A 15,375-nucleotide genomic window follows, 5' to 3' on the forward strand; every position below is an offset into this window, starting at 1 on the left:
CCTTTTGCAATGCTCAGTTTAAGTAACAGCTTGCCAGAGATTATGCTGGATAACATATTGTATTTAACATCATTTTAGTTCTACAGTGAGTCTGAAATTAGCCCATCAGCAAAGATAATATTTCAATAGCATGAATCAGGTTTTTCCTGATTCCAGACCTAATCAGTTATCACCAGTCCCAGAGCCTCTACTGCAAAATGAATTTATAATGTAAGCAGTATTAAAAAAGCTGCTTCACTGTTTTACCTGCCAAGTGAAGATTTCCAGGTAAACCAAGTGTCATCTTTGAAAAACCTCGCTGTAACCTATACCAATTTCCTTGTGAGATCCCAGCTCCACCCCTGGAGACTCCTTGCACTCAGCTATGCAAGCACTGATGCAGAATAACCAAGTAGGGGGTGTAACCCCATCTTTAGATAATGCACATGAGAATTTCCTATCTTAATAAGCCATACTGTCATTGATACAGAAATGCAAATAAAACTGAGGAAGGGTGATACTCAGTGGGAAGCAGAGCCTGGCTCACCTCCTGGTACCGTGCAATTCCCCCGTTAACGGCGGCATCAATCACTCCATTCAGACACATGCTGAGAAGATTAATGTTGCCATGCATTTGTTTATGCTGGTACTGGCTTATCAGTGTCCTCAGCTCCTGGTTTTTGTTCTCAACCACTTGAATGGCATTTTCCAAAGGACTTACTTCAACCTCAAAGGCAATAAAACATACTTTAATTCCGTGGACACTTCACTGAGATTTATTATCTTCCTTGTAATAAAATGATACTCCAGGATTGTTCAGTGAGCTCCCTTCGCTTTTACTGCTTTGTAGAAAATTAGCTACATTAACAAACTCCACTGCTGGCAGTACTGGATTTCAGGTCACTCGGTTGCAATAATAGATGTCTTTCTATATGCTGAAGACATGGCAGCAATGCAATTATTCCCTCCTTTTGGCGCTGTCTCCATTATCCTATTAGCTTATACAATTCCTCTAGTTACATTCAGCAATTGTTTAGATGAAGTGGCAGAAAAAGGATGTATTTAATTCTTGGTAAACACCATTTTAAACTGCAAGATTTCAGCCCAACAAGTTTTAAGCTGCCTATCCCATGTCCTCAGTTACTCATCATTTCAACCCCCAATTAAAGGAATGATGAATGTTACCAGTTCTCTCCTCTCCACTTCAAACCAACGAGAGATCCCAGGCAAACTGTGAGTCAGGGTCAGAGTGGTGCGTTCAATCCACAAGCTCTGCAAGGAGAAATTGAGGCTGTGAGGAGCAGTGAATCACAGCCACATCCTCTGTACTCTTACTACAAGTGTGAAGGGGACAAGGCTCAGAAAAGAACTCATTAACTTCCTGTGCATTAATTCTCCAGAAGGTCACTTCAACAACAAACCAGGAATTCAGTATGCTTGAATCAACACAGTCAACATTTCTATTAATTTTTAAAACTTAACCAATCACCAGTTGTGTCATGGGACCCAAAAAGACATTGTAGACCCATGTGTCAGTAATTTAAAAAAAAAAAAAAAAAGTCCAGCCAAACAGTGTGTCCTGGCACTAAAATAACTCACTTTTAGACTGGAAAATGCTTTAATCAGGTCAGAACTTGACAGTATGCAATCAGACCATGGACTTAACCTGTTACTTGACTTACTGTGGTATCTTTGGCTATCAAATCATGGTTTCCTGAAAGGCTCTATCAGCATAAAATAACAAGACAGTATTCACCTTGAAGAGATGAACACTCAAACTGCTTATTTGCTACTTCTACCTTAAATTCGTTCTCCTTGTCCTTGGGGCCCTTGTGGAAGGGTCTGTCGTAGCGGAACTTGCGGATGTTGTTGACGCGGTAAAAGCTCTTGATGCGATCAGGGACACGGTCCATTTGCAGCACGTCTATATTGTCTGGGATAGGAGTCACTGCATAGATCTGTAAATCTGGTAATTGTGCAGTCAAAGAAAGCTTTATCTATGTGTTAGGAAAGACAAATAGGACACAGCAACCCACACAGGAGGCTCCATTTGCTGACAGTGTCCTTGCAGTTCAAATCCTCCACGGTATCCATGCTGTTCTCTCAGAAGCCAGATAGTGCAGGTTCCATGACTAAACTCTCCAATGTCCCTGCAACCCTTATCTTAAATGTGATATGGTTCAGTCCTTAAATACACTGAGCATTGTACTGGGTGTACCAAATCCCAGTACAGGTGACCAATGAGAATAATGAGATTCAAAGCCTTGGATATAAAAAGGTTCAGCAGTTTTGAAGAAAGGGAAATCGCAAAAAATTAAAATACTGATGTAAAAATAAATAAGCAGAATGGAAAACTAGTATTTGTACCTAACCAAATATTGGCCAAGAGAAGGTATCAGGAACACTCCTAAGGACACAAACTGTGTGTGATGTCAGTGCTGTTGGTAAAGCATTAAAACATGGATATGAGTGAGCACAGCCCTTTCCCTTCTGCACGGAACACGAGCTGCATTACTCCCTGAATAAAAAGTCACCTTTCTCTCCAACACCATGTCCCACAATGAACCTGTTACTGCCTGCTGCAGACAGGGTCTGGCTTTGTCCATATCCAGCTCTACCTCTGTGCTCTGCCCCAGCTCCAGGGAGAGTTTGCTCTTTCACAGAAGGATACACTGGGCATCACACTGCAATATGGAGTCATCGGGGTGGTTTGGGTGCTGCATTGCGATGGCTTGAGGGAACTCGCTCAGCATCCTCTGCTGGAAAGCTTCCAGCCTCTCATAGTCGTGGCCCCGACACACATATTCTTTGTTCTGCAAGAAGGACAAGCATAAATTAGTGTCCTTAAAAGTAAGTTAAATTCTATTGACTTCTATCTCACTTTAAATGTTACTACAAAACCAGAGATAAATGACAGTAGCAATATGCTAATGTGAGAGTAGATGCTATTTTATCCCTTCCTTTTTCTTTAGAAAGAAAAGTTTTTCACATGAAGAAGTGATGAATGAGGAAACTATTCCACTGCTATCTGAACAGTACAATGCCTCTGGATTCAGGCACTCCTAGCATTCAGTTTTGTGGTCCCTTCTTACCTGCTTTTCAGAAAAGGCACTATTTTTAATTGAACTATACTGAAATGTATCAACTAAAAGTTAAGTCACCAGCTTGGCTGTTCTACGCTGGGAAAGCTGCTGTCAAATACAGTTTACACCAGATAGATAAAAGTCCTGAGGATCTCATAGAACAAAGGGAGATATATGTTTATCATTTTATCAGTTCTCCTTAGAGAGAAGTTGCAACAAACTATTCACAAAAAACACTGTTTAATCACTGCTGTATTATCACAGCCATACAACCCAGCCCTGATCATGATGAGGAATACATGCTCAGGAACTCCCCTGTCTGTAGTACAGCAATACAGAAAAGCTTTACCAAGAATTCTCAGTGGCCACTTAACAAATTCCCCTTTGGCCCTAAAAGCACTTTCCTCTTGATGAACAAAATTTCATTTCTGCTAATAATGGAAAGCTGCATTTAGATATGACTCTTGAGGCATTGAACCACTTGTGCAGAGTTCTTGGATGCTTTTTGAGCCATCTCTAACTCCAAACAGCACAATACAGAATTTCTAAAGTTCTCAGTGTCAGGAAGATTGTATTCCAGTGTCTTAACACTCAGAAACCACAACTTTCATCAGTGTTAATATCTCCTAGTGCAAGAGCAATCAAAGCAGGCAAATTCTCTAATTTTGATCATTTAAACTCATACACATAATAACTAGAAAAACAGGGAGAGTTTTCACCTTCATAAAACAATTAAAAATTTATCAAACAAGAACAGCATTTTATTTCTTGCATTTAGAAGCTGCAGTATATTCAAGAATGTGTTTTTAATTGCTCTGGAAAAGGGATGTGGTTAAGCAGTTTTTGATCTTGTAGCAAAATTGTAGGGAAAGTAGCAAAACCAGATCATAAAACACAGCCAAAGAGTTCAGTTATCATTGGCTTTGCATTTCAACTTTCTGGAAAGGATCTCCGGCTGTGACATGTGTCACTTTGTGTGCATCAGTCACAGCAGCCAATGGACTGGGAGAAGAATCACATGATGAATCCTGACAGTTCAGTCGGGAATGCTCAAACTTTGCAGCTATTGAATTTGGAGTGAGCCCATGTTTGAAGGTGAATCTCTTCATGACACTTACTGCATTCACTGTTTTAGCTTTTGATTGCAGCAATCTAGAAAACTGTAAGCCTATAAATAAAGTTATTGTGATTCTAAAAATAATGCCCTGAAAACACCTCAAAGCTAAATTTAATAAGACTTTTCAGACAGATGCTAACACAAGATCTCAAAATATGGCTTGTCAGGCCTTACTTGAACTTCTGGTAGATGGAAAATATCGACAGTTTTAAATTAAATTTACTTATGTAGGAAGGCTAGAAATAGATGCAGAATTCATAGAAACATGAACAATGACTTTTCTAGAAAAAGGGTCTTCAAAAATCAAAGATGTAGAAAGAAGTGGTTATTTTCTGTCTTAACAGACATTCTGTATTGTCTATACAGCAAAAGGAAAATACATGAGAAAAGGGCTTGGAGTTATTTGAACACTTTAAATCACTCCCATATCCATTTGAAGATTTTAAATCCATGTAAATCTTTTTCTTCTCTAGAATAGCTGCTTCCAATCTCTTTACAGTGTGATCCATGCTGATGTGACTGCTAATGGGCTTAGTCCGTGCTCCACAATGTGTGTGCTGTATGCATCATTAGGGAGAGAAAGGAGGAGGATGACTTTTAATGAGATTGCTACATTAGTAATCTGCTATCAGAAGTACTGCTACCAAATATAATTGCAGAATTAACAAGGATTATAATTATGTACGCTCGTGTTTGCTGGTAATGTCTCCAGCCAAGGATCCACATTGTTACAGCACTGCAAAGAGTCAGGGCTGAGCACAGGAAGCTCAAGCAGTGCCAAACACCTTGGCCATGCAGGATCCCAGGTAAAAGTGAGGATCCACAAGGTAAAAAGATAAGCTCAAGTCACTGACAGTACTTCAGATGTTAGGAACGCTTGTGTGCCCTGATGACTGTGCTGTCACTCACTTGCTGAAACATTTTTTGTTACATATAAAAACCAGGAATTGTCAGATTTCTCTGGAGATCTTCATGAAAGGGCAGCTTGGGGTTCACTCTGCAGCACCTGTCCTTTCTTTGGATTCCTCTGCAGGGATGTTCTACACACTGCTCTAGGCTGCTGCATTCTAAATTCTGTGAGGAGCAGCTGAGGGAGGAAGGGCTCAGACTGGAGAAAAGGAGGCTTGGGGGGACCTTCTTACCCTCTACGACTCCCTGACAGGAAGTGGTAGCCAGGTGGGGATTGGGCTCTGCTCCCAGGGAACAAGGGACAGGAGGAGAAGAAAAGCCTCAAGCTTCACCAGGGGACATTCAGGCTGAACATCATGAATAATTTCTTTGTGGAAAGGGTTGTCAGACATTGGAAGGGGCTGCCTATGGGGGTGATGAAGTCATCATCCCTGGAGGTGTTCAAGAAACAGCTGGACGTAGCACTTGGTGCCATGGTCTGGTTGACAAGGTGGTGATTGGTCAAAGGTTGGATTGATGATCTTGGAGGCTTTTTCCAACCTAAATGATTCTGTGATTCTCTGATTCTGGCACTGTTTACCTCCAAATAACATGAAATCACCACCCTTTATCCATTGGTATTTCTTCTACTTGACCAATTTCAATTTGCCTTTAGTCCCTCTGCCTGTGTTTCCATTAAAAGACTATAATTAAATGTTGAAATCCTCGTTAAAAAAAAACAAACAACTTCATAATCAGAGGGAAGTATAAGAGGGCAGCTTTCAAAATGGCTTGGCTTTGTATGGCTTCATCCTGGGTACCTTGATTGGTGCCACCTCTTGTCAAAACATTCCTTCAAAGAGAACACAAACCATGCACCTCCAGTCCTTGAGAGCTTCCAGTTACCTTGTCCTGTCACATTCAATGGTGTCTGCCATCAATTTGCAGGCAGCTCTTGGAGCACTTGTCAGATTATATTCCTTCCTTGCTCTAAACTAGCAACAAGACATTGTATAAACAAATACCCATTTAAATTTTGATTCCTCATTAGGAAAAGAAGAAAATTTCACTTTCTAAGTGGATTGGTACACCGGCAGACAATGAGCTCCAAGTGAGGACATGTCCAAAGAAGCTGTTTGGCTTTTCATTGAAGAGAGGAAATTTTCACTTGCACATAGCATACGAGTCATCAGGCTGGGATTAGAATTCTGTCAAGTGAGACTTTTTTTAAAGTGTGATAATTTGAGATGATGAAAATTAGTTTTAATGACCCAACATTGCTGCAATACAGCATTTTGCTTAATATAGAGACAATTTGTGCTGCATCTGCAGATCATCAAAAATTCCTAGTGGTGTGAGTCAAATTTCTGATCTCTGTTCCCAAGAACATTCCCAGTGGATCGTGTCCTTCAGTTCAGCCAGTAAACTGTTTTTATTTGTGCAGGTATGAATAGCAGACATCATATCTTCAAAACAGAAATACAAAGCCTTAACAGCTACTCTGAGCCTGGTCACTTTGTCACATCCTGTATAAGTTTGGCTTACCCTCAGGAAAAATGGAAATTTTCGACCATAGAAACCAACTCTGAAAAACTCTGGTTCTAAGCGCTGCTGTTCCATGATATTGTCATAATAGGTAGCTTCCATTTTCTGTGGATGAAAGAGATAGCTGCTATCAGACCCTTAAAGCTGCACTTAAAACATTAACATCTCAAGACTCATTAAAATATCACATTACTCTTTTACCCCCACAATTTTTTATTAAAAGAACAAAATAATTTTGTTAAATATAAAAATTATTAATTAAACCAGTCTACATGGTGGAACAGACTAGACTTTACATTTTGGAAGATGACATTTTTCTTGGTTTATCTTATTTTAAATTAAACAGGTCTTGCATGTAATTTTCTTTGCATTGAGGAATTAATGGCAAAGCTGAGATTAAGATCCACATTGCCTGGCTCACAGTGTCCTATTCTTTCCTACAGATCAAAATCCATACCACTGCCTGGAAAATTACATCTAATTGGGTTTGCTTTAATTGAGTTGAGGGGCATGAAAAAGGATAAAACAAAATTAAATCTTCTACAGCTCTGTGCACCAGAAGGTTTAATGTGGAAGAAAAAGGTGGTTGGAAAAAGGAAAATAACTTTTTTCTAGTTCCAATAACTAGTTTTGTGGCATTGTGCCAACACAGATCAAGAGTGGGATTTCCAGACCCTTTGGCAAACTGAACCTCAGTTGAAAGGCTGACAGGAATTTCACCAATGCAAAAGGTGGCTCTTCAAGGAGAAGAACCAGTTTGACACCATTGCTTCCACTGCAAAGAACCCTAACTTGCAATATTGCATCTCAGTTCGTGCTCAGCTCCCACAAACATCATCTCCTTTTCCAGAAAGGAGAAGGTCCCAAAGACATTGCAGGAAGCATCAAGGAATGTGGTGGTGTTGTGAATGGCCCACAGAGTGCACAGCCAAGCTGGTCATGTGCTCTCTTTGGGGCCACCTTGGAAAAAACAGGTTCTTCAGAAGTGCAGTTTATCAGACCTTGTTAGACAGGTGTCTTCAGATAAAAATAAACTGGACGTTTTAGAAAGAAAATCATGTATATCTATGCGGCATAAATCTCAAATTTGGATACATGTATGCTACCCCACGGGACAGGAGGAGATGAACTATTTTCACATTCAGGAAGTTTCTAAATAACAACAGGAACTTCATTTTTTTTTTGATAAAAGCATGACACTGCAAATGTGCCCTGATTTCCTCACGTTTGGTTGTACCAGAGAACCAGATCCTTGTAAAATGTTAAGAATGCCATAAATATTTGCCTTCTTCATTCTCTCTCTCTTGTTCATCTTATCTCACTGAGGCACAAGCTGTCCTTGATTCTTTTGGAATGAAAATGAAATATGTATTAAAAAATAGGATATTTTATGCAAAAATATATGTAAATACACCATTACAATAGCAAGCTCAGCTCCTGTGTGTGTGTGTGTGTGCTGTCTCCATATACTCACAGGCTTTTACTGCTACCAGACTTGGGAATTATTTCAGTGGACCTACAAACTCATCAATATGAATCAACAGCAAGGAGTCACACTGAATGCATGGAGCACTGTAAGGAATGTGATTATTTTTTAAAATTCAGAATGCTCTGACAGGAGAGCAAAATGCTCTGGGGAATGATGTAAGAGTCTGCAAGGAGAGAGAATGCTGCCACTTACCCGGATCCAGCTGAGGCTCTGGTAATCATAGAGGTTCTCGTACTGGATGGCCAGTTCCCGGCACAGCGGGATGCCGAACTCCCAGCTCTGCGGGGCCAAAGCAAATCACACTCACAGCAAACACAATGCTACTGCCAGCCCAGCTGAGAGCAATATGGAAACTCAATTCTGGGAATTCATTTGGTATGAAATGGCAGAGATTAGATGTGAAAATGCAACGCGATGAAACCATTTCCATTAAATAGCAGATCAATTCCTTCTAAGAGATGGGAACAGAGGCATATGTTCCGTGGAAATTACACACACATACTGCTTGTTCTGACAGTTCATTTATGAGACTGGGAACTTAGCTGGAGAAAGATAATAAAACTAATATTTTTTTCTTCTTGCTAGACACCCCTTCAACCCACCCCCAACAGCTCCTTTGCTTCCTGCACTAGAACTCCTTGAAGTACAGTTAGGGCTTGGCTCCCCAGCAAAGTGCTCCCCTTCCCAAGCTGCTCCTTCCCACTGAAAGCATAAACTGTCAGGCAGTGGGAACATTCCAATACATAAAACATCCTCAGAACTGACCTGCATTACTGCAGTGATCAATATCCATATTCAGAAAGCCACACTCATTTCTTCAGCTCCCAGTGCCACACAATAAATCTCTCCAAGCACACCATACTCATCATCCCAGAGGTCAGGAGGGAGACACCCACTTTGGGCACACCCACACTGAGAGAAAGACTCTCCTGTTACCTCAAGTGGCCTTTTTGGAGAGATCGTTTTACACTGAAATCTCCTCTTCCATCGCCTTTTACCTGCACACACTGGAAACCTCTTGGGGGAGTGGCTGTTTCTTACCATGCTTATGGTAAAGGATTTAGAGCACCAAGGTCTCAGTTGAACCTTTACTGGATTAAGTTTTATTAGGTATTACTGGGCTAATTTGCCAGTTGTTTTACTTGGGACCCTGCTGTAGTGAAAACAAAATTAATGTGTGAGTTAGACTATCACCTGAAGTTTTAAGAATATTAATAGCAATACTGTAAATCCTTGGTAACAGTCATTAACAGCAATTATGTAAAATATTACCACTTAATATGGAAACAGTTTTTCTGGTTACATGTACCTTCACATAAAAAAGTGAATCTCTGCACTGTTTGATTTCATTTATGAGGCAGTTTACAGTGTTTCTCTTTAAGATCACATTTGCAATATCTATTCTCTCCTTACTACCACTTCCTTATTACAGCTCTTTAGCTTCAGTTAATTACAAAAACTTCCAGAAAAACTCGCTAAATAAAATATTGTACCAGAATCAATTTGGATATTCTGACAGTATTTGTAGTTTGGGAGAATGGGAGGCCTGAGATTTATTTAGATCAAAGCAGTAGATACAATAGGAAAGGAACTGAAAGACCAATTTCTTTACTACTCTGAATATTAGTAAGGTATTTGTGATCTCAAATTTACAGGACTTTTGCTGTTGGTTGTCAAAGTCCACGACACACAAACTGATCCATTGAATTGAGATCAACCATAGTCAAGTGTTTGTATTTGCAAACTCAAACACCATTGCATTTTTTATGGTTGCAGAACATTCTTTACAGAGATACTATACATAGATTTTCAGTCCTCAGCTGATCTATGTCCACTTCTAAAACATCTGGCCAGGAATAAATGACTTTTTTTTCCCTCAGAGAGTCCGAGCTGTCTTACTTCCAAATGGGATGCTGTGACTAAAGCCTGCTTAACTCTCTAATCTGTGTTCTAGACAGAAGCAGAAAGCTCACTGGCTGTTTTCCCTCCAGGTGATCCGAGGGATGTAACCTTTTCATGCTCCCTTTCTGATGTCAATTAAATTAACAATAGGTAACTACATCTGATTCCTCTATATACTACCTCTTCATCATGTACCTTGATACCATTCCTGCCATCCTAACTCAGGCTCTCTCTTTGTTTCAGTTTCCACACCAACAAATTCCACTGTGCTACCTGAGTATTCTGCAGATACAAGATGAGATAGAAAAGTGAAGAAAAACAGCATACAGGTAACTTCCTAAAGAGAAAATGGTTTGTAGATATTTGAAAGGAAAAGAATTGAATGGATATCCAAGTCACCAGAGGTTCAATTTTAAAATCTGTGATGCTAATGAGTAACATCTTCACAGTACATATAACTAATAAGCAATTCCATGTGACATGCAAGTGACACTTCCCTCTTCAAATAACTTCCTGATGTCTCCACTGGTAATTTTCCTCATTAGTGTTTTCTGTTTTGCTGACTTCTGATGTGCTTGCATGTTGTGTATTACTTGAAAGCCACATTCAAAGGCATTCATTGCAGCTTTCTCCTATGGCACCAGCAACTCTCAGCTGACTGCACACATGGGGGCACAGGTAGAGAGAATCAACCCTTCTGAATGCCAGCCTTTATTTACTCACATCCCAAGGTGCATTTCTTTTGGAAATGATTCCCATGAGGGTACACAAGAGAAATGATTTCAAGTGTTGGGTATGGAGCACATGATCAAAAACTAAGTGCTCTGGGAACACTGCTTTGGGTCGCTGTGCACACTTGGCTGCACTAAGGAGAACAGAGCCTGCATTACCATGGTGGGAGCTGGTCAGAATTGTCAGTTAATAAATCAAGCAGTGAACTGGACAGAAAAGGGTTGTGTAGTTTTTGAGCTATTGCTGTGCAGAAACGTGATCAGTTGGGTTCAAACTGTTCCATTCATGGATGTCTTCAACTAGAGAACTTTTGAATTTTAATGGTCAAATTTGTAACTGAGGGTTAAAAATATCTTCAATTTAAGTTATGTACTTGCACACACTGCCAGCTGAGCCACAAAACAATTCGCAGCATAGCAGAAATCAGCAGGAAGGGACACATGACCAGTGAAGGCTAAAAGGGCTTTGGAACACCATGTTCATTCCCAGCACAGGGCTGCTGCTGAGGGTGGGAGTCAATTCTGCACCCACTGCAGCATCCCAGGCCTGCCACAGCCTGTGCCACTGGCATGTCACAAGACACCCTTGTGGCTAGTTTTCTTCCCATTCTTGTCCTGAGAAAATTTCCCTATAAGCAAATGCAGAATTCTTACAGCCTTTACACTCTGCCTTGGCACCCTCACTTGGTGGAAGAGGCTGAGAGCAGCATGAGAAATGGAATTCTGGAAATGCAACTGAAGGACAACAACAAATCCTGCTCTGCAGAACCAGAGGAAGGAGCATCTCAGGATAGAGCAGAAAGAAGCTGTCAGACACAAGTAGAGGGAAGCAGGTTTCTTCCATTCCCTGAGCTGCTCCCTATCACACAGCAAGTGCTGAAAAGGAGGATTTGGCTTCTCAGCATCTTTCACTTCCATAGTCTGAGTGACATACACACTGCTTAAACGGATTATTTAATCATTCAGCTACCATTTGTAATAAAGGAGGATTAAAACACAAATCAAAACCAAAAACATCCAGTGGGGAGAAAACCTCAAGAGGTTAACACTCTATAATCTATTAGGAGTTTTATAGCCTAATTAGATCAGTCAATTTTTACTCTCCTTCACTGTGTATATGGATTCACTGTTGTTATCAAAAATAAAGGCTCACTTCTTTCCATAGTGTCTCTATTATCTTTGTCTAGTCAGACAGTACAGTACTGCAATATTTGCACAAACCAGTAATTTGTTTTTAAGTGCAGTCTGAAAACCCCATAAAACTGAAATGAGAGAACCATATGCAGTGTTATCACAAAAGAGCAACTCTGGCAGACACACAGAAAAAAAATTTAATCACTTCCTCATAAATGGGCCATTTCTTCTTTCACACAGGAATCTGACTTCACTTCCTTTTGCAGGTTCTGTAGAAAATGTTTCTGCCATATGCAACTCCTATTACCAGGACTAGGAATGAATTATCTGGAATGGCAGCCCACAAGAACCAAGTCACATTTGTATTTAATGCCACTGTCATTGCCATCACGGCAAAATCAACCCCAAGGCACACATACAGATGTTATCTCCCAAGAACATAAGCTGTAGGAATTTTCCTAGAGAAGGGAAAAATTTGAAAATACTCCAACAGATGATGTCACTTTAAAGGTTCACCTCTGAAATGTTCCCAAAACACCATTACACAAGGGACTAAAACATCTACCTCTGCAGTAATTGAAAAAAAAATACAATTAACTGTAGAAAACCCATACTCTATATATGAAATTGAAATGGATTGATTTTCTTCTTGTGCAGTGGATGGAACTGCACTTCAATTGAAAATCACTTTAAAATAAGTGACACTGAAAGGACTTAAATCTTTTTCAATAAAGAGACCCCTATAGCATTTGCCTGCCATTTCCTTGTGTAGGTTAAGCACAAAGCAAGTTCTCAAGTGAGTCATAGCACAGCAGTTTGCACAGACAGCTACAAAATGCAATCCCACCCCCCAAAAGCTGAGGAACTGGCACTCTGCCACATCAGCTGATCCAAGGCTTGGTTTAAAGGTTTAAAAATGTTCTGGTGTTTGTCCTGTTGGCTTCCCTAACCCATTCCAAATGCCATACATAATGAAATACCTTTTCTCATCTGTTTTTTTTTGTCCAGAGAGCCAATTTGTCATGTTAGAAACCCTTTTGGTGCAAATTTACTTCCAGACTACTGAACTGAGATGATGGCTTGCAAGACCTAAGTCAGTCAGGAAAAGGGAAGGAAGCTGCTGGGAAGAGAGAAGAAGTTGGCATACCTTCCCTTTGTTGAAGTAATGGATAATCTTACGGCACAGACCTTCCTTACGTTGCCACTCTGACTGAGATGGGTAATGCAGGAACTCTCTCAGAGGTCTGTCCTCCCACTGAAGCAACTCACAGTACAAAAGCAAAGTGAATGCAGCCTCTGTAGGAAAGGCAATTATGGAACACTGAATCAATGATAGCAAATAAACACAGCCAATACTGAAAGGTCACAGACCCGCTTCTGACACAGTCTGCGATTCCTGATTTATAGTTTGTGAAAAAAATCTCAACTCCTAGAGGACCATTAAATTATTCAATTACTTAAAACAGCAGCACACGATTTTTAGGTACAAATCTGTCAAGTTTCTTTTTACCAGCTACTTGATTTAAGTGCACAGTCAGATGTTCAGATCTGTAACTAGATTTGGGGCCTGCAGCTGTAAAAAGAGCTTGGACAACACAGCATTAGAGTCCATGCATGTTCCAAGTGCTCCCTCAGCACTGCAAGGCAAGGAAATACGATAAGTGATAATATAATGGTGGTTTTGCTAATCTTCCTCTAAATTTCATTCTGCTGTTGTGACTTTTTTTTAATCCATCTTCTTCAAAGAACACTTTAATGCAAAATTTGAAGTGTAATGCAATGATCATGTGGTTGTGTGGGCATAAACAGACAGGATTTAACTTAAGGGAAGGAGCTGGGCCTCAGCTTCTTGCCTTCCCTACTGCCACAACTGATTCATGCAAATTCTTTCCAAAAGAATGAACCAGATATTATATAACATTGGGAGAGTTTAACAAAATGTCCTGAGGACTCTGTGGAATGTCTCCCTCACCTGTGTAGTTCTCAGCCTGCAGGTGCATGTCACACAGCTTGTGGATATAGCGGATGTACATCTCCTCCTTGTTAATTTCAGATTTGTAGAAATTCTGTGAAAGAAAAACCAGAATTGCTACTCTTGAGACTCTCCCTTCATTCAAGCACTCAGCAGCACCTGTGCATGTGCAAAGTTATTGAAAAGAGAACACTTTCTTAGTGGGAAAGAAAAGTAATAATGCTTTTCACATTCACGCTGATCTAACCCACTAATTTAATCATGGCATGATTTATTTTTTTCGAAATGAAGGTAGTCAAAAGCTGAAAGAAGAGGTGAGAGAGGTTGTAGAATCTGTGTCACAAGGATATGCAGAACTCAGCTGGACACAGCCCTGAGGAGCCTGACCTATCTGGCCCTGCTTAAAGCAGCGAGTCAGACCAGAGGCCTCCAGAGGATCCTCAAAATCCTCATCATTCTCTTCTGTCATTCCAGTGCTTGGATTCTGAAGCCACACTTAGCCTGACACAGATCTCTATCCCAGCCTTTCCCATCCCAGTTTCAACAAGATTGGAAAGTATCACAAAGGGGTAAACATCCTTACCATAAGGTTAACAGTGCAGCCAATCTTCTTGTTTTCTGTTTCATCTCCTTTCATACAGTCCCTAAGAAAGCAGAGCAATGTTGAAACAAACATCTGCAAAAACAGTCCTTTTAAAATAAATGTGAAACTAGCTTATCTTTCAGAGTTTCCTTGGATGACAAACAACAGATAATCATATACTCTATTTTACAGAGTTCCTCTAAGAAAAATTACCACATTGGGGCTTAGATGATGTGAGAACTGAGTGTTCCCTTACAAGTTTGCATCTGCAAACAAGTACCTGAAATTACTGTTCCTTCATTTTTTGCAAGAATCTGAACAAATACCAGATAATAGTGGTCAAAAAGAATCCAAATTCAAGATCTACTATAAAAGTGAAAAACTCTTATTTATCCAGATGTAAACATTTAGTCCTAGTCAAAGGGCTGGCTTCCATAAATGCAGCTCTGCAGTGTGGTGTGGCACACAAGGATAAACCTGAGGGATTTAGACTAGATTGCTAACTTTTGCATAGGTAAGTTAAATCACAGAATTTATCTTTGGTTTCTGGAACATTTCCTATTTAAACAGTACAAGAGACTAAATTTTTAAAGCAGTGACACAGCAAACCATCTTGAGAACTACTACTGGACTCTAAGAAATACCTGTGTATTTCCAAATCCCAAAGCCAAATTCCAGTTCCCTGTTTTGGGAATAACAAATCAGCTGCACATTGAAAATCACTTAAAAACTGGTATGTGTTTTTCAATTAAGCATGGAAATGTGTGTCTCTGTGTCAAAGCTGCCTTGCTGGCAGCCGTTTATCATTAAAAAACAAAAACCAGAAACTGAAAACGCACAAAACCCCCCACCCTGCCCCCAGAAAACCCGCAAGCAGCTCCCCTGCATTCCCTTTAAATGTGTCTCCAGTACCTGGTTGTGCACAGTAGTTGTAGAGCAGTTGTTGCCAGGA

At 40.2% G+C, this 15,375-nt stretch overlaps 1 protein-coding gene across 1 annotated transcript in view; it reads right to left on the reverse strand.

Annotated features, from left to right (window-relative positions):
• DOCK3 (dedicator of cytokinesis 3) overlaps nucleotides 1-15,375 on the reverse strand; it is a 183,324-nt gene that overhangs the window by 20,271 nt on the left and 147,678 nt on the right. Inside the window, exons 36-44 of the mRNA XM_058845181.1 lie at nucleotides 14,424-14,484; nucleotides 13,841-13,934; nucleotides 13,016-13,164; nucleotides 8,294-8,380; nucleotides 6,613-6,717; nucleotides 2,651-2,792; nucleotides 1,779-1,945; nucleotides 1,165-1,251; nucleotides 527-706 (exon numbers count right to left, since the gene is read on the reverse strand). Of these exons, the coding sequence (XP_058701164.1) occupies nucleotides 527-706; nucleotides 1,165-1,251; nucleotides 1,779-1,945; nucleotides 2,651-2,792; nucleotides 6,613-6,717; nucleotides 8,294-8,380; nucleotides 13,016-13,164; nucleotides 13,841-13,934; nucleotides 14,424-14,484 (1,072 nt within the window). The remainder of the gene's footprint in view (nucleotides 1-526; nucleotides 707-1,164; nucleotides 1,252-1,778; nucleotides 1,946-2,650; nucleotides 2,793-6,612; nucleotides 6,718-8,293; nucleotides 8,381-13,015; nucleotides 13,165-13,840; nucleotides 13,935-14,423; nucleotides 14,485-15,375) is intronic.

Source organism: Poecile atricapillus, chromosome 9 (genome assembly GCF_030490865.1).
Source record: "Poecile atricapillus isolate bPoeAtr1 chromosome 9, bPoeAtr1.hap1, whole genome shotgun sequence".
Taxonomy (NCBI): Eukaryota; Metazoa; Chordata; class Aves; order Passeriformes; family Paridae; genus Poecile; species Poecile atricapillus.